General features: G+C 56.7%; 1 protein-coding gene across 2 annotated transcripts in view; it reads left to right on the top strand.

The window, feature by feature from the left end:
- Positions 1-12,597, top strand: part of IGSF21 (immunoglobin superfamily member 21) — a 231,678-nt gene extending 219,081 nt beyond the window's left edge. For both annotated transcript variants that reach the window (XM_058718900.1, XM_058718901.1), the window contains exons 6-10: positions 2,225-2,699; positions 10,491-10,576; positions 10,942-11,134; positions 11,530-11,568; positions 12,362-12,597. In XM_058718900.1, the coding sequence (XP_058574883.1) occupies positions 2,225-2,699; positions 10,491-10,576; positions 10,942-11,134; positions 11,530-11,568; positions 12,362-12,435 (867 nt within the window). In that variant the 3' untranslated portion in view covers positions 12,436-12,597. The remainder of the gene's footprint in view (positions 1-2,224; positions 2,700-10,490; positions 10,577-10,941; positions 11,135-11,529; positions 11,569-12,361) is intronic.
- Positions 12,598-18,921: the final 6,324 nt, after the last annotated feature.

The raw sequence follows: 18,921 nt of genomic DNA, 5'->3' as shown, positions 1-18,921 counted from the left end.
GAATTCCTGTTTGGACCAACTCCGACCCACCCTAACTGCTTTGAGGTCCGCCAGCCCAGCTCATGCATTATCATCACGGCCACTTCAAGCGGTGGGGGCGCTAACATAGAGAACTGGGTTCTAGCCCCTGCCCTGCCTTAAGCAGAAAGATTCCCCTCTGCTTCCCAGTTTCTGCAAAGAGGCTTAGGGAGTGGACAACATTAACATTTTCAGCTTTTTTTTTAGCAGCACCAGGACCTCTTTGGTCCAAATGAAATACACAAAGCCCCACGTGTAAAACATGTAAGAGTGAAGGAAGGTCAGGTTGCCCTTATGGAGCCCCGAAGCACCTGTGTGGAACCCTTGATTCCCTGAACCCATATTGAGAATCCACGCGCTACGTGCTGTGAAGGCTCCCTCCACGAGAATTGTATAATACACTTGACACTGTGAGTTCAGGTATCACTAGGATTAGTGAGGGGCTGGGCTCGAGCGGAGGATAGGTAGGGTTAGAGTTCAAGGTGGGAGACAATGAATTCCAGACTCTGTCTCATTGGCGTGATGCAGTGGGGTTACCTGGGGACCCAGGCCAGTCTCACCCCAGGATCTAGACCTAGATAGACCCAGCTTCTCAGGGCAGGGCAGTAAACAGGTGCAGAGAAACCCAATACAGGGCAGTGGCCAGGTGCACACAGGCGCAGGTGGGGCCGTAAGCAAGGTTGCATAGGTACAAGTGGGGCAGTAAGCAGGTGTGCAGAGACACAGGTGGGGCAGTGGACAGGGGTGCTTAAATAAGGCTTTGGTAAGGCCCATCTCCCTGCACCCATACCTCATGGTCCCAAGGAGACAGATAGATAAAAAGGCAACTGCAACCCCAGCGATTGGTGAGAGCAGGAAATGGTCCCCAAGTTTCCCCCTTTGGAGCCCATAAAGAGGTCTGGCCTCTCTAAAATCAGACAAGCTGGTCTTTTTCTCCAAAGAACAACTTCTTTCCCAGAGGATACAAAGAAAGTCTCCCCACGGCCCTGGGGCTGCAGGAAGACTCCCCACCCCCAACCCCTGCCTGCTCCTGCCATTTAAGATATGGCAATAAAATATTCAATATTCATATACACATATATATATAGTTGCACATAGATGTAAAAGACATTTCTCTCTCTCTCTACACACACACACACACACACACACACACACACACACAAGATCCTTAATTCCCCGCATTCCAGGCATCTTACGTTTGCCTGGGACATCAGAACTTAAAAGAATTCTTTGGTATAAATTACAAACCTGCTTTTGAAGCACTTTTCAAAAGCAAACGAAAGAAAGAAAGAAAAACCCAAAGCAGGCTATTATGTGCATATGAGATCCTTCGCTGGAGCTATAAACTCTGACAGATTCTCCAGGTCCCACATTTCATCCCCCCCCTTCCCCTCTCCCGCAGCCCCCCTCCTCTCCTCCCCCACATCCTCCTCCCTCCCCTCACCTGCACCAGCATCCTGAGAAAGCTGCTTCCTGCCCTCCTCTCTCCCTGTCTCCCATCGATTTATTTACCTGATTTATTAAAAAATACACCCAATCCCCACAGGCCTCTGGGCACACGTACCAACATAAAAGACAGCAAATTAAATTAAATGCCGCCTCTCAAAACTTGGGTTCCCCATTAGAGAAAGCGAGAAGATGTTTGCTTTCACCCCATCCCCACACCTCGCTCTCTCCCACACATGCAGCTGTTTCCTTCCTTCTGGTTGCAAACCTCCAAAACGCGCCCACGGAGATCCCTTCCTCTTCATTCTTCTTCGGATGGCTCACTTCCTCTCAGGCGCCTTCCTACCTTCTCCCTCGTCCAAATGCTGTCCCCAGGTGGGCACAGACCTCTCCCCCGCAGCCCAGGTGGCTGCTGGGGCTGTGCCCTGGGCCCCTGTTTCAGTACATTGTTTCATTGAAGCATCCGACAGCCCCCGGAGCAGCTGTCCTTACTCCCCTTTACAGGTAAGGAAACTGGGGCTCCAAGAGGCTCACCTGCTGGTAAAGACGGAGGTGGGCTTGGCCTCTGCCACTAGGAGCTGTGTGTGTCCCCTCGACCTGAGCTGGCTCAGAGTACTTGGGGTGCTGGAGGGAAAGGAATGAGGGAGAGTCCATCCGGAAGGAGGAGGCGGCCTTGGAAGAACTGGCATTCTGTGGCCAGGTCCTCTGAGGTCCCACCGTAGGTCATGAAATGCTTCCCGCACCCTCCTTGTAATTTCAGGTTTATTTCAAACGCGATGGCGAACCCATCGATGCTGTGCCCCTGACAGAGCCACTGGAGGCAAGCTCTGGCCCCTTCCAGGACAGCAGGCCTTTCCGCAGCCTCCTGCACCGTGACCTAGATGACACCAAGATGCAGAGGTCGCTGTCTCTGCTGGACGCTGAGAACCGGGGCGGGCGCCCCTACACAGAGCGCCCCGCCCGCAGCCTGACCCCGGACCCCAGCGTCCTCCTCCAGCCGACCACCGAGAACGTCCCAGAGACGGTGGTGAGCCGCGAGTTCCCGCGCTGGGTCCACAGCGCCGAGCCCATCTACTTCCTGCGCCACAGCCACACCCCGGGCAGTGACGGCACCGTGGAGGTCCGTGCCTTGCTCACCTGGACGCTCAACCCACAGATCGACAATGAGGCCCTCTTCAGCTGTGAGGTCAAGCACCCAGCGCTGTCGATGCCCATGCAGGCAGAGGTCACGCTGGGTAAGACTTGGTGGGTGCCGCTCTGCAGGGACCCTGCAGAGCTGGGGGGCGGGGAGCCTTGGGTCCTTGGGTCGCCGGCCACCTCGGACGTGGGGAGGGGTGGGGCAAGGAGGCGTCCGGGGCAGGCCCGGAGATCAGGGCCGGGGTTCTTAAGGAGGTTTGCTGAGCTGGACTGGGGAACGTGGGTGGTCACAGGGAGGTCAAGAGAGCTTGCTGGACGGGGTCAGGAACACTAGAAATCAGGGGAATTTGGTCCGTCATTATCGTGAATATGTGAGTCGGAGAAGTTTGCTGAGTAATTAAGCAGAGGAGGGTTCAAAGGTGGACACTATGGCCCCAGAGCCTCGCTCTTAGCCTCTCGCTGTGCCACATCTGTTGTCTCTGGCAGCTGCCCCCGAGCACTTTCGCGTGTCATTCCTTGGAGACCTCATGAGCTCCCCCTACTGCCCGGCCCTGTGCTAGGCGCTGGGACCTCATCAACCCGCAGCCTGCCCCTACCACCCTCTCCGGACCCTCCCGCTTCCCACTGTCCTTTGGCGAATGTGAACCTCAGGATGCCATCTGCTCCGGGCTGGGATGCAGAGCAGCCTCACCCCTTCGCTTTTCCCCCAGGAAAGCCGTCCCCTGCCCCTCTTGCCCAAGCAAAGCTCGGCCTCCCTGGAATGGTGCCCTGCCCCACCCCCACCGACACGGGGAAAGACCAGACAAGGACTTGAGAGCAGCTGGAAAAGTGAGTGTGCACCTCACAGCTCAAATCGCAGTGATGAGGGCGTGCTGCCCCTGGCCTGCCCCACCCCCTTGCCCTCCCGCACCCCAAGCCAGATCAAGGACTCGCCTGCCCGCTCCCTGATCGCAGCAGGTTCCCTTGACCGGAGCCGTGCTGGCGTGCACCCCACCGCCCCCCCATCGGAGCCAGGGCAAGGCCCCTTCGCAGGCAGTGGGCATGCGCGGTCATGTGTGTGCACCCCCGGGGGAAGCGGGGAGCGGGGGACACTGCAAGGCTGCCAAGACGCAGGTGCCAAATCGGGGGGATGACACAGACCCCCGGGCTGGCTTCCCATCCAACCTTGGCTGCCGTCTGTTGGTGGGATCTCAGGCCTCAGGTCCCCGAGCCTCAGTTTTCTGACCTGTTGAATGGAGAGAATAATTGTAAGCTCATAAATATCAGGAGCCAGGCTCCCTGCAGGATGATTTGCCTACAAGTTCTCCTGGCACAGGTGCCGTGAGCTTATGGGGCAGGGAGAGACGCTGTCATTATTCCCGTTTCACAAGTGAGGGGAGCCAGCCAGGCTTGGAGTAACTCTCCTTAGGTCAGCCAGCCAGGTCTGACCCCAGGCCCACATTCTTCACCACTGTGCCATCTGCTGGGGCTGTGGCCAGGGGGGCGTGCTGTGAGCTGGGGGGCGGGGCGAGGGAGAGTGGAGGACACCCCGCCCTCTGCCACGGCGGGGAGACAGTAGGATGGGCAGGTGACCTCGGGACACAGAATCCAATCATCTGATCAGGACTTTGAAGGTCAGGCCAGGGCAGACCAGAGCCTCCCCGCGATCTCTGCTGTTCCCTCTGCCGGGATGTCCTCCCCCAGCTCAGACACTGCTCCCCACAAGAAGACGGATGCCTGGTGGTCCCAGAACCCATCTCAGTAGATGGCGACTACGTTCTTCCCATTGGCGGAGCCTGAACCCTCAGAGTTGCTTGCTTTTCCCGCTCTTTTCCCATGCTCCGCGTCTAAGCCTCAAGAACCTGCCCCCACACCTGCTGCTTCTGGTGGTTTCCTCTCCGACCACCCAGTTCCCACCTGGATTTCGCAGCCGCCAGGCTGGTCTTTCCGCTCCCACCCTCGTCCATTCTGCTCTTCGTGCTGATTGATCGGCTTAAGATATAAATCAGATCCTGACACACATACACACCCACCCCAGCCCCTCCAATGGTAGACGAACAGATGGACAAAACAGAATAGAATTCAGAAACAGACCCAGAGAGAGAGAGAGAGAGTCCATCTTGATTTTTGATGAAGGCCCCAAGGCTGTTGAATGGGGAAGGAGAAGTTGTTTTAACAGACAGCCTTGAACAACCGGAGACGCTTAAGAGCAAAATGACCCCAGTCCCCTATCTCACGCACACACAAGAATTAATTTGAGATGAATCACAGGCCTAAACGTGAAATCCAACATCATAAAGCCTCTAAAGCGACGCATAGGAATCTGGCTTTGTGACGTCGAGGTAGACCAGGAGTTCTTCTAAAGGTCACAAAAGGCACCAAATGAAAAATTGAACACTGTTAAATGAGACTGAGTCAAAATCCAAAGCTTCTGCTCATAAGAAGGCACCTTCAGGAATATATATACAGGCTGAGAAGAAATACTCTCCCTACAGATTTATGACAAAGGATTTGTATCTAGAATATATAAAGAACTACTACAGATCATGAATGGTAAGACAACTCCATTAAAAAAAAGAAAGAAAGTGGGGCGCCTGGGTGGCGCAGTCGGTTAAGCGTCCGACTTCAGCCAGGTCACGATCTCGCGGTCCGTGAGTTCGAGCCCCGCGTCAGGCTCTGGGCTGATGGCCCGGAGCCTGGAGCCTGTTTCCGATTCTGTGTCTCCCTCTCTCTCTGCCCCTCCCCCGTTCATGCTCTGTCTCTCTCTGTCCCAAAAATAAATAAAAAACGTTGAAAAAAATTAAAAAAAAAAAAAAGAAAGAAAAAGAAAGAAAGAAAGAATACGTCTGAATGGCCCATAAGCATATGAAAAGGTTTATAATACATTAGTCCTCGGGAAAATGAAGATTAGGACCTCGGTGGGGTACCGCGGCACAAACAATAGAATGGCTAACGTGGAAAGAACAGGTAATGTCAAATGCCAACAGGGACGTGGAACCATCAGAACCTTCGTGCGTCGCCGGTGCGAGCATAAAACCGTGCCACCATGTTGGACGATTAGCACTGCTTTCCCAGATGAAAACACCCTTACTTTATGACCCAGTAATTTCACTCCTAAGTGTTTACCCAAGATAAATGGAAACATTATGTCCACAAACGTTTGGAGGTGAATGTTCACAACAACGACAATAAAAACTGTAAGGAACCCGAATGTCCGCAATTGGGAAGAGGGGAGAACAAAACCGTGCTATCGTCCTACGATGAGCTACTTCTCATCAATACAAATGAACTCCTGTTAGTCGCAACCACGTGGACAGAGCTCAGAAAACATTATACCGTGTGCAACACTCCAGACGGCACAGAGTGCCGGGATTCCGTTTATACGGTAAACTCCTAGAACATTTACCAAAACTCTCCAGTGAGAGAAGTCAGAACAGTGTGTACCTATGGGGGGTGGGGGTGGGGTGGAAGGAGGCATAAAGGAACCTTCCGGAGGGATGGGGGTGTTCTAGAGTTTGATTGGGACGGTGGCTACACAGGTGTTCGCATTAGGATTCGCTAAGTTGTGTTCAGAAGAGTGCATTTCCCTGCACAACTGCCATTATATTTAAAACCAAATCCCAGCGATGTCCGTACATTACCCCCCTCTGCTCTGTCCGCTCCAGCCACGGGGTCCTCTTAACTCTTCTGTGAATGCACCCAGCTCGGGCCCACCACGGACTTTGCACCGGCTTTCCTTTCTGCCTAGAATAATCTTGCCCCAGATATTCTTAAGCCCTCTGTCCCTAAGGCCCCTGTTCAGATCTTCTACTCGGAAAGTCCTTCCTTGAACACCGTATCTCAAACAGCCTCTTCCTCCTGGCCCCATCAGCTGCTTATCTCACTTTATTCTCACTTTATTCTCTCAACCTGCAGGTATATTACGTGTTTCCTTATTCCCTGGATCTCCCACTGGAATTTAAATTCCGTGTGGGCAGGGTCTCTACCTGCCTCGTTCACACGGTACAAGGCTCAGAATGATCCCTAACATATTACTCAGTAAGCACCTGTCTAAGAATTAAGTCATACTTTTCTGGGTTGTTGTGAAGATTAAATAAGGCAGTACATATCCAGTGCTTAGCATAGTGACAGACAGAGTAAGCACTCACTAAATATCAGCTACTGTTATATTCATTGTTACAGCCCCAGCATTGCCCTGAACAGTAATCAGCACAGTTTAGGTGAACCACAAATAACTAGATGTATAGAGCAGATGAATGAGTGGGTGGGTGGGTGGGTGGGTGGGTGGATGGATGGATGGATGAGTGGGCAGGTGGGTGGACGGATGGATGCATAGGTGAGTGGGTGGATGGATGGATGGGTGGGTGGAAGGAAGAACAGATGGATAGATGGACAGAAGGGTGGATGGAGGGATGGATGGTTGGATGGATGGATGGATGGATGGATGGAAGAACAGGTGGAAGACGGACAGAAAGGTGAACAGATGGATGGGTGGGTGGGTAGGTGGATGGATGGATGGATGCATGGATGGATGCATGGGTGAGTGGGTGGATGGATGGATGCATGGATGGATGGATGGATGGATGGATGGATGGATGGATAGATGGATGGATGGATGGATGGATGGATGGATGGATGGATGGATGGATGGAAAAACAGGTGGAGAGATGGACAGAAGGGTGGATGGATGGATGGATGGATGGATGGATGGATGGAAGGATGGATGGATGGATGGATGGATGGATGGATGGAAGAACAGGTGGATAGATGGACAGAAGGCTGAATGGATGGATGGACGGATGGATGGATGGATGGATGGATGGATGGATGGATGGATGGTTGGAAGAACAGGTGGATAGATGGACAGAAAGGTGAACAGATGGATGGGTGGGTGGGTGGATGGATGGACGGACGGACGGGTGGGTGGATGGGTGGGTGGATGGATGGATGGATGGATGGATGAATGGATGGATAGATGGATGAATGGATGGATGGGTGGATGGATGGGTGGATGGATGGGCAGATGGATGGATGGTTTTAGTGAACACCCAGAATTCCTGGGGGAAACCTAGAGGAGGTTTTCCATGAGATTTCACAAGGCTGTTCTTGCAGTGGAATCTTCAGGAGAGATAAGGAGGGCAGCTTATATCATCAGGATCGTTTATACTCCCCTAGACAGATGCACACCACTTTCCATTTCACGTTATAGCCTCCCATCTGTCCTCCATTATCATTTTCAGAGTAACTCCTCAAAAAGTGTACTAACCTATTGTCCCCCACTTACAGGTAAGGAGACTGAGGCCCAACAAAGTTGAACTGATACATCCAAGTCATGCTGTCAGAGAGCAGAAGGCTAGGCCCCAATCCTGGGTCTCTGGACCCCCACTCTTTCTGTGTATCCAGGGGTGGAGGGCAGGGAAAGCCCAGGGGCTCAGAACATTCCTTTTGGAGACTCTCAGTGCTGTGTTCTAGGCAGGTGGGGTTTGGGGAGGCAGAGTTTGACTGCCAGGAGCTGCTGGTGGCTGTCGGTAGGGGTGTGAGCGGGGAGGGTGACAGCAGCTGGCCTGGCTTGTGGAAGCAGCGTCGGAAGCAGCAGTGACAGGGGCGGGGGCGGGATCTTCCGCCAAGGTGCTGGTTGGTCCGCAGCTGCCAGGATGGAGCTCAGAGCGAGGGCAGGACAGACCCCTCACCTGCCCCCCTTCACCCCCCAGGGTCAGCTCCACACAGGAGCCTCTGGGAACCTGCAGCTCAGGCAGCCACGGAGAGAGTCTGGCTGCCCGAGTGAAAGACAGCACCCCTCCCTCCCCACCAGCCCTGGCCTCGGGGCCTCCCTCGGAAGACCCATCGAGCCCTGTTCCCATCACTTCCTTGCTGTGCGGCCTCTGGCAAGCGGCAGCCCTCCAGAGGGCCAGGTGTATGGCCTGCAAAATGGGTTTCATGCAACCCTGCCTCATAAGCACCCTGAGGATGGGGCGATAGGCCTAACAGGGAGTCTAGAGCATGTGAGGTTTCCTCCCACCTCACTCGCTAGGCCCAGGCCTCCGCTGGAAGGGGCGGCCGCTAGCACTGGTGAGGGGGGGTGGGCGGCAGGGGGCCCGGCAGGCGGATCTGTTCTCATTGTTCCCATCATGCAGCTGGGGAAAGCCCCATGCAGTGACCCAACCAAGGCCACGCACACTAGACCGGAATCCGCCCCAGCCTCCCTCCCTTCTGGCGCTGGCTGGCGGAGGCGGCCCCGGAAGCCCTCCCTGCACCCCCACTCCTCCCACCCGTGCGTCCCTCAGCCCCACGTGGCACTTCAGACGCCTGGCTCGTGGTTTAATTAATAGTCCTTTCATTTCCTTCTCAGAGAATGAACTTCGCAGTGCCAGGGAGACCACCCGCGTCTGCGGGCTGCTCTGATTTCCACTTGGAGAGCTGAGCGGGAAGGAGAGGCTGGGGAGGAGGCAGGGGTGGGTCGGGGAGAGCCCAGGCCAGCCCCAGGGCCTGGGACACAGCTTTTCTCCTGCCGTCACCCCTGGAAGATGTTCGCAGAGAAGGCACGGGGTGTGGCGCTCTAACCAAAGCCTTGAGGCCTCCCTCCAGCTGGGGAGGCCTCTCCCCCATGACCCCTGACCTTCGGCCTCAGTGCCCACGGGACCGGGCTCCTCCTTCCCCCCCTGGAACCCTCCTCAGGAGTTTCGTGTCTCAACTGGAATGTCACCTTCCTTGGAGGAGACTCTGGCCGGCACTCACCCTCCGCGTGAGCAGAGCATCTGCATACTGGTTTCCCGTCTGTGCACTTGCTTGTGCGTGGAACGTGTGCCCGACTCGAGTGTGAGCTCCCAGCCGGCAGGCACCTGGCTTGCCCACACTGCGTGCCCCCCGCACCGCCCAGAGCCTGGCACGGGAGTGGCTCACTAATTGCCTGTTGAATGACTGAATGAGTCTGGGGGAAAGAGCCCCAGGAAACATGGGAAATTAACCGCGTCGGTGACCTTGGATAAGCCCCTTTGTTACTCGTGCACCTGGGTTTCCCAATCTGATCCTGAGGGGACGGGCTCAGAGGTCCCGGTGGCTCTCCCAGCCCTGACATTCTCTTGTGCGCAGGACGGCAAGGCCCCGGGCGTCTTGTCCCCCAAGCTCACGATATAAAGGGCCTTGAAAGAAGTGATACAGGAGGTGAGGAAAGAGGCAGGGAGGACAAGGGCCGACGGGAGGAGATGGTTCCCCCCACACACACCTGTTACCCCCCCGTACCTCCAGTCTAGGGATTCCAGAAAAACCCCACTGGGCAGATTACCTAGTAGAAGGAGCATCGGGTCAGAAGGGAGACAGCTGAGTCTGGTCCTGGCTCCTACTCACTGCGTGACCTTCGGCAAGTCCCTTGCCCTCTCTGGGCCTGGTTAACCCAGCCGTGCAGGGGGTGATAACGGCAGAGTCCCGCCTCATGAGGATTTAGTGTGGGTGGCAGTTTGGGGTGCTTCAAGCCGTCGCAGCTGCTGGGACAGGCTTCCTGCCACTAACAGCCGAGTCGTTTGTGGGGTAGACTTCTCTTGGGCGTCCCCACCTCCACCGTCCCCTGGGCTTCTCTGACCTGACCCTGATCAGGCTTGTGCTTGTCTTTCATCCACACCGAGCGTGAACCCCACAAGGCCAGGGGTCGCGTTCTGAGCACCACCACTGAATCCCAGGTCTCAGGGTCGGACTGATTGCAGGGGCTCGGGGACCGAGTGTGAGCAAGAAGGCAGGCGTGGATGGATGAATGGGCATCGTCGGAGCTCCTGGCTCAGTGGCAGCTCCCCCCAAGGATGCTCGCTGCTGGACTGGAACTTTCTCTCCCACTTTCCCCGTGCCTCCTTTTCCTCGCTCAGTCTCCCCTTCTCCATATATACGCATACCTCTCTGACCTGGCCTTCCTCTCCCTACAGTTGCCCCGAAAGGACCCAAAATCATGATGACACCCAGCAGAGCCCGGGTCGGGGACACAGTGAGGATTCTGGTCCACGGATTTCAGGTCGGCCTCGCTCCGAGCATCTGGAAGGGTGGTGGGAGGTGACAGGGACACCACTGGTCACCGGTATCCCTCTAAGACACTTCCCTTGACCTCAGTGCCCCAGCCGGTGAGGCGGAATGGCCTCTGGTGAGGAATGGCGAGGTTTTGCTCTCCATCCAGAGCCCAGCGCAGACCCAGCTCATGGACTTCGCATCCTTTCCGGCCCTGGAGTCCTTCCCTTGCTGGGGTTCCGGGCAGCCACTCCTGCCCCATCGGATGGCAGGCAGCGTGTGTCCAGCCCCGGCCAGGCCATGCCTCTGGCCCCTTCCTGCTCTGGCAGAGTGGTTCCCCCTGTGACCCAACTCTCCCCCCACCCCGACCCATAGAACGAAGTCTTCCCGGAGCCCACGTTCACCTGGACGCGGGTCGGAAGCCGCCTCTTGGATGGCAGCACCGAGTTTGACGGGAGGGAGCTGGTGCTGGAGCGGGTTCCTGCCGAGCTCAACGGCTCCATGTACCGTTGCACGGCCCAGAACCCCCTGGGCTCCACCGACACACACACCCGGCTCATCGTATTTGGTACGCTGCCCTGAGCGGGGGTTGGGAGGGCGACCAGGGGCGGCGCCCTGGCTGGAGCCGTCCCAAGGACGAGGGAGCGGCCGGGGCCCGGGGCCCCTAAGTTTGCCTGCGAGGATGCCCCACCCAGAGGCACCGGGGTTCGGTGCTTGAAGCCAGATCTCTGGGTTCGGATCCCGGACGCATCACTTCGCAGCCGGGCGACCTGGGGCAAGCCGCTCGACCTCCCCCATCTCTCCGTCTGTGAAGCAGACCTAATGCCACGTCCGCACAGGGGCCCTGGGCTGCCCCGAGAGGGCGCCCGCGATACCACACGGCAGGTGCTGGAAACGGGAGGGTTCCTCCCCGGAGCTCTGAATGTCACCCCAAGCCGGCTCTCTTTCCGTCCTTTCCAACAGAAAACCCAAATATTCCAAGAGGAACGGAAGACTCCAATGGTACGTCCTCACCCTCAGAGCTTCTCGCTAAAACCCAAGGGATCTGCAAGGGTCCGGGCAGCCCCGGTCTCCCCAGCGGCCCGTTCGTATACCCTTGCCTTTGCCTCAAGCCTCAGGCGGGCGGCTGTCCTCTGGTTCAACAGAGTCTGGGTCAAGGGTGGTCAGGAATGGGTGCTGAGGCACTACGGGGGACTCAGCACCCCGAAATCAGCCAGCGGGGGTTTCCAGGGACCTAGCGTGTCCCCTCGCCACCATCCACAATGACTCTAGCTCGCTCAGCTCAGAGAACTTAGCTGCCCTGGCCCTAAGAGGATGTGTCGCCATTGACCATGGGCTTGTGTCCCCGGGCTCGGGACCACTCCACAGGGCAGCGGGGAGCACATTCAGGTGCCTCGGCTGGAGACTCTTATACCCCCCTCCCTGAGCTCCTGCCCAACCTGAGCCCCGGTCCATGGGACCCAAACACCGCTCCCTGGCCCACCAGCCCTTTCCTCCCCACACTGGGCTGATCTCACATTTCACAATGGAGGCCCCCACACCCGGTCCCCACTAGATGGTCCCAGTGGCCACCAGGGAGCCTGAGCTCAGTCCAGCAAGCCCGGGGCAGGGAAGGGGTCACGCCCAGTTTGGTGGGACAGGTGGCAGAGGTTGGATTTGAACCCAGTGCATCCCGTGGCTGAATCCAGACTCTGCTGGGGCCCTTTGAAGCTCTGCCATCCGGGATCCATTCCTGCCCCACCCATCAGGGTCCGCGGCCCTGACCCTGACCCCGCTCCCTGCCGCCCTGACACAGGTTCCGCTTCTGGCCCTGCTGGCGTCTGGCTCACCTTGGTGCTCGCCCTGACAGTGGTCCTGGAGCTGACGTGAAGGCCCGGCCGCCACTCCCGCCACTCCACCCCGCGCTGACTTCGCCGCGATCGGTTTTCTTTTCTTTTCTAAACTATTTCCAGTCTGTTCTTCGTCCCTTTCTGTCTATGTCTTGGCTTCTTCAATCAGTTTAATTAAAACGAAACAATTTTCCCCACCTTAGTCTGTGGCTCTGAATTCGTCTTTTGTTCTGTGGCAGCGACTGGCACTCCCTGGCACCCAGTGTCAGGACAGGCCCTGGGGAGGGGGTGACAGAGGGGACGGAAGGCACGCTCCTTCCGGGAAGAGGAGCGGAGGTGCGGCTTACTGTCTCGGTCCAAGCGACCAGATGCGAGAAGTGGCCGGAGACTCTCAGGAAATGCAAGGCTCTTTGGGGCCGAGTGTAACAGTCAGCTGTTGCCACAGTACTGCTGCGTAACAAACCAACCCAACCTCAATTTACGCAACAACACGCATTTATTAGTATGCTCGTGTTCACGATGAAGCCGTTCCGCTGGTCTAGTCCGAGCTCAGTTGGGCAGCTTTGCTTCAGGCGACAGGTCGACTGGGCTGGACTCTTGGCTATGGTCGGGTTCAGGTCTCCACCACAGGTGTTTGCTCTAGGCCCAGGCTACAGGGGCAGTGGCTCTCCGACATTTGATGCTCTTACGGCGGCTCAACAAAGCTCAAGGAGCAACCCAAACCCCACAGCCATAGGCAAGGCATCTGCCTGTCGTGTCTATGAATGCTTCTTTAGCCAAAACAAGTCACCTGGCCAGAGCCAACGTCACGATCACGCAAAAGCCAGTGGCAGAGGTTCCAGAACTTTCTACCTGACCATGAGAAGATTCCCCATGCCATTCAGCTATTCGCTCAGAGGGAAGGACTGAGAGACCCTGGGGAGGGTTGGGGTTGGCCCCTCTGAGCTGTAGCCAAGACTGAGGGTCATCGGGGGGACCCCACAGAGGACTGTATTAGTTTGGATAGGGCAGGCCATGTTGCAGTAACCCAGTAACCCCAGAGTCTCACTGGCTTAGCCTAATAACAATTTATTTGAGGTTCATGCAGGTCGGGCAGCCTCTTGCATGTTGTAGCTACACTAACCAGAACATGGGGCCTCTGGAATCTCCAGGGTGGGGGAGGGGAGGGCCGGAGGCTCGCCGCGGCAGGCAGGACAATGGTCCCCCAAAGATGTCCACACCCTAATCCCCGGAACCCATGTATATGTTACTTCACACGACATAAGTCATTTTGCTGATATGATTAATTTAAGGATCTTGAGGTGGGAAGATTCACCTGGGTTATTCCAGGTGGGTCCCACATGATCCCAAGGGTCCTTCGAGAGTGAGGCGAGAAGGTCAATGTCCGCAGCAGATGTGACAACCGGAGCAAGGGACTGGAGTGAGAGGCCAGGAGCCTACCCGTGCAGGTGGCCCTGGAAGCCAGGAGGGCACCGAAGCAGATTTTCCCCGAGAGCCTCCCGAAGGAGCTGGCCCTCTGCGGTCACTCAAGTGCCAAAACACTCTTCCGGACTTCCGATCTCCAGGACGCTACGGGAATAAATGTGCCTTGTTTGGAGCCACGAAGCTTGTGGCAATGTGTTACAGCAGCCGCGGGGAACCCATCCGATCACACAGGGTGTTTTGAGGGGCCAGGCCTGGTGGTGCCACGGGCCACCTGTGCCCACTTCCCATCGGCCAGACGTACTTCCGTGGCCCCAGCTAACTGCAAAGAGGCTGGGAAATGGGTCTCCTGTGTACCCTGGGAGAGGAAATGCAGCGGAGAGCACAGAGCATTGTGTCTGCCACGGAGAAGCACAGGACGGGGGTGGGGAGGGGGAGGCCCTGTCCCCAGGAGTGGCCCTCACCTCTGCCCCATGACATCACTGAGCTCTTTGTGCCTCTCCCAGGAATTGTGCTGGGGAATTGGGCGGGGGGGGGGGGGGCGTCCCTACCAAATCTCCAGACCCCAGACATGCCAGGCTGGGAATTAAGCCGTGGCTTTGCCCCCCTTGCTGTCTTCACGGCCCCTTTGCCTCTGGCCAAGTCAGGACCTGGATGGCCAATTCTATTCATTTCCATATTGCCTCCCAAATCTCTACCCCCCCTAACTTCCCTGCAATTCCAGACTCAGAAAGCCAACTGGCTACAATTGGCCCCTCCCCGCATGGGTGTCTGACATGCCCCTCCCACTCTCTGGGGGCTGAAACTCAGCTCTGGATTTGCCTTCCCGTACATGCTCCTCCTCCAGACTTGCCCTTCTCAGAAAATGGTCCCCATCCACCTGGTTGACCTGGTGAAACATTTGGCTTTTATCCGTCCACCTCTTGCCTTCGTCTCTCCACGTCCGACCCGACGGCCTGTTGGGTTGACTCTCAACTCTCATCCCGAATTCACTGCCCTCCTTCTCTGCTGCCAACCCTCTATGCAAAGCCACCTCTTGCCTGGGACACTACCTTGGGTTTCTCATCCGGTCTTCAGCTTCCCCTCTTGCCCAGCCCCCCACCCACAGCAGCCAGAAGGATGCTTTTAAACCGAAATCACCCCACGGCACCCTCCAAGTCAGAACCCTCCAATGGTTTACTAGAAACTGCAGTTTCCAGTAACTGCACAGACTGAATGTCTCTGCTTTCCCCAAATTTATGTGTTGGTACTTAATGCCCAACAGGATAGTATTAGGAGGTGCTGAGTTCGTGAGGGTAGAGGCCTCATACATAGGAGCAGTGCCCTTAGAAAGAGACCCCCAAGAGCTAGCTTGCTTTTTCCACTGTGTGAAGACACGGCGAGAGGTCAGCAGTCCGCCTCCGGAAAATGCGGCCTCACCAGAACCCCTGATCGTGGATGCCCAACCTCCAGAACCGTGAGCGATAAATTTCTGTTGGTTCGTAAGGCACCCAGTCTGTGGTATTTTGTTATCGCAGCCCCACTGGACTAAGGCACCCCCATGCAGGAAATAAATCCAAAGCCATTACAAGCCACATGGGACGCAGCCCTGCCTGGTGACCCGGTCTCATTCACACACATCCCCCTCCATTCACGCTCATCTTTCCGTTCCTCAAACTGTTCAAGCCCACTTCTGCCTCAGGGCCTTTGCCCTACCCTTGGCCAGAATGGCAGCCTTTGAGCGTGGGAGCCACATCTGTATCATTCACTTTTGTGTCCTCAGTGCTTGGACCAGAGCCTCACACATGGGAGGTGCTTCACAACTATTGAGCCAGTGAATGAATGAATGAATGAATGAATCAGCACCTCTCCAAGACCTGCTATGGACCGGGTCCTGTCCTAGGCATCCAGGCTGCAGAGATGAGCAAGATGTTCTCTCTACCCTGAGGGAGCTCATGGTCTAGAGAGGGGAGGACATTTACCCGACTAACCAAGGTGACTCAGTGGGATGAGTGTTCAGCACCTCCCCAGAGCTCTGGCGCACTGAGGTGGGAGAGATCCATTCTGCCGGGGTGGGAGAGATGGGTCAGAGGAAACCAAAGAGAACGGACGCCAGAAGGAAAGAGAGAGGCTGGCCAGGCAGAGAATATTCTAGACAGAGAGAACAGAATGAACAAAAGCTTAGAGGTAGGACAATTCACTACGCACTGAGGGGAGAGGCAAGTAGTTACACCAGCACTTCCAAAAGTACATCAACTTGTTCAACAAATGTTTATGAAGTCCTCACCATGGGTCAAGGAGCACAAGGGCTGCAGATTCAGTAGGAACACCGTCGTACGGCTCTTGTATCAGTTATCGATCACCACAATGCTGCTGCGTAACAAACATCCCCAAATCGTCAACATCAACCACCATTCGATATTTTCGTCACGCTGCTGAGCTGAGCCAGGCTTAGCTGATGGAGACTGGGCTCCCTTTTGTATCTGCAGTCAGCCGGGGGCTGCCTGGTCGAGGGTCACCTTCACTGAGATGACCCAGCTCTGTCCCGTCTGTCATCCTCCAGCAGGCCAGCCCACGGAGGGCCGAGGAGCAAGAGGGAGAGCCAAAGCACACAGGCCTCTTGTGATCCCGGGGAACCCGCACTCCATCACCTGTACCACATTTCACTCACCAGTGCAAGTCACAAGGCCAGCCCAGCTTCAGGGGGCAGAGAAACAGACTGGACTTTTTGTTAAGAAGAGCTGCAAAGTCCCATTGCATACTGTGTGGACACGGGGCAAGAGGCAGACGTAGGGCCATTTTTTGCCACCTACGCGATCCGTTCCTTCAGTGAATATTTGCCGACCTGCATTTGGCAGGTTGACAGCAACACTGAAGCACGTGACTTTCAAGGGTTGGGGGCTGTCAGATGTTCATCAGGATAAACATCCAGGCCGGATCAGCAGGCCACAACCACACAGTGCCACCGGCCTCCTCGCCCTACTTCCTTCTTCCTCGAGGCTCTGTTCTGTCTCACATGAGCCAACCTGCCCCCTCTGCTGCCTGCCAGCCATCTTGCCTAAGCCTCTGTCACACGACGCCTTTGCCTGTTTTCTGGAAAGAAAAAAAAAAAAAAAAAAGATTTGTTCCCACTCTTTGCCTTAATAGAGGGAAGCCCATGTAGGCATGAAATTGGAATTGCTTTGCCCTATTAACAGCACGGCTGTTGGCCTCCACTGACCCCTGAAGCGCATTAATATCTCAGCAGCAAGTGGATGGACTGCATAAAGTGTCAGGGGACACGCCCGAAGAAAGCCAGCTGAGTGCCACGAGGGATGGGGGCGGCCGCCCGCTCTGGGCTCTGAACTTGAGGACTTCGTGGCCCGAGCAGACTGGAAATGGTGGTTTCTCCAAGCTGGGGTCAAAGGGAAGGAAGGCGGGATGGGTAGGGCGGAGCCCAGCCGGAGAGGGCGGGTGGATTCTTCATTTCTTTGTCTGCTTGTCTAGTCACTCCGCTGACGGACACTGAGCTTCCCCCTGGCCCAGGCCGTGCCATCAGAGGGCTCCCGTGGTGCCCGCTGATCGCGGTGCCTGGCTAGCCAGGCAGGTGCAGAGGCCCCCTGAGGCCACTCCCATCCCCACCCCCCCCAGCCCATCGGCCAGGCTGGCAGCCCACCTCCTCCTGGTCCGTGGGGCTCTCCGAGTTGGGCTCGTCAACGGCAAGTGCTCACGGCTGCCACTCGCAGTCTCTTGCGGTGGCTCCGAGATGGGACCACCCTTCTGTGGCCTGGGTTCTCAAGCTGTGGACACCGGGGATGCCCCCATCACTCGGGTCACAGGAAGTGGGAGAGGCACATAACATTCACCCCGCTGCTGCCCCTTCTGGGGAGGAGGGCCGGGGCCGGCTCTGCTGGCAGTCCCTTGTCACCATCTGCTCTTTTCCCATGGGGACCCTGGGGGGGGGGGGGGGTCACATGGCTCCTCTGCCCTGTGCCTCCGTAGACTGGAGACAGTCCCCCCTCCTGCTTCTGCCCTGGCTGAGCCATTGGCCAAGCAGGAGCGGATCTGGAGACCCGCCTACACCGCCGGCCTCTCTTCCCAGGCTCACAGCCTCCTTGTCCACGGGGAGATGCGGACAGCCCCTCCTCAGGGCTCTGGTGTCACACCAAGACAGGAACCCAGCCTTTCAGAGTCGCTGTCCTGAAAATCTGTAGGATTTGGGGAATGTACAAGTATACACACAGCTAGGGAAACAAAACCAAAACTAAGGGCCCGGAGGGGGGGGGGGGGTCTCTGCCCCTGCGGGGGTGCTGACAGCCCCAGACGGTCCCTCAAGCTGGATGCTCACCCATCCTTCTCCAGGGCAGCACGGATGGGTGGCCAGCGTCAGGGAGACTCGGCCAGGAGCCCTGACTCCTGGCAAAAAGGAAAGCTGGGGTGGGGAGGAGGGGGTGGAAGAGGGAGGGCTGGTGACCGAGGAAGCCTGCTTGGGACACTGTGGTCAGGTTCACCCTGGGATCAGAGATCTTGGGGAGACAGGAGGCTCCACAGAGGGACTTGCAGATGACGGATGGAGGGGGCAGTGACGGGGGTCACTCGGAGGAGACTCTGGAAGAGGACCCTCCCGTCCAGTTGGGCTCTTGCAAAACAGAAAGAGACCAACGCTGGGACTGAATGAGGTAAGGAGAAAGCTGAAGAGTCAGGAGCGGATGGAAATGAGACGAGATAGACGACAGACAGACACGGAGGCAGAGAGGAGGAGGGGGCGGGGAGGACACAGAGACAAAGAGGGAGAGACAATAAGGAGAATGAGAGAGAGAGAGACAGGGACAGAGATGGAACAAAAGAGCCTGACCCTGCAGCCCAGCCAGGAAAGTAGAGCCACAGACCAGAGCGGGGAGTAGAGTTTTCCAGAAAGCACTTAAGCTGTTATGTCAGCAATTGCGCCCTTGGCCTCCTCCGGGAGCGACAGCCCTAAGTGATAGGTGGAAGGAAACAGATGCGCGAAACACATGCATTTTTGTCAAACGGGCTCAATTGTCAGCGACAGGCCGAAATGTCAGCACACACAGCGGAGTCCCCGGCTGCCAGCTGCACTGACTTTGGGGCGGAGCTTCCCTGGCCACCGCCCGGACTCTGCCCCCTG

The sequence above is a fragment of the Neofelis nebulosa genome, chromosome 2 (assembly GCF_028018385.1).
Source record: "Neofelis nebulosa isolate mNeoNeb1 chromosome 2, mNeoNeb1.pri, whole genome shotgun sequence".
NCBI classification, from domain to species: Eukaryota; Metazoa; Chordata; class Mammalia; order Carnivora; family Felidae; genus Neofelis; species Neofelis nebulosa.
Note: the sequence above shows the minus strand (reverse complement) of the source record. Positions and strands in the feature narration are given on the sequence as shown.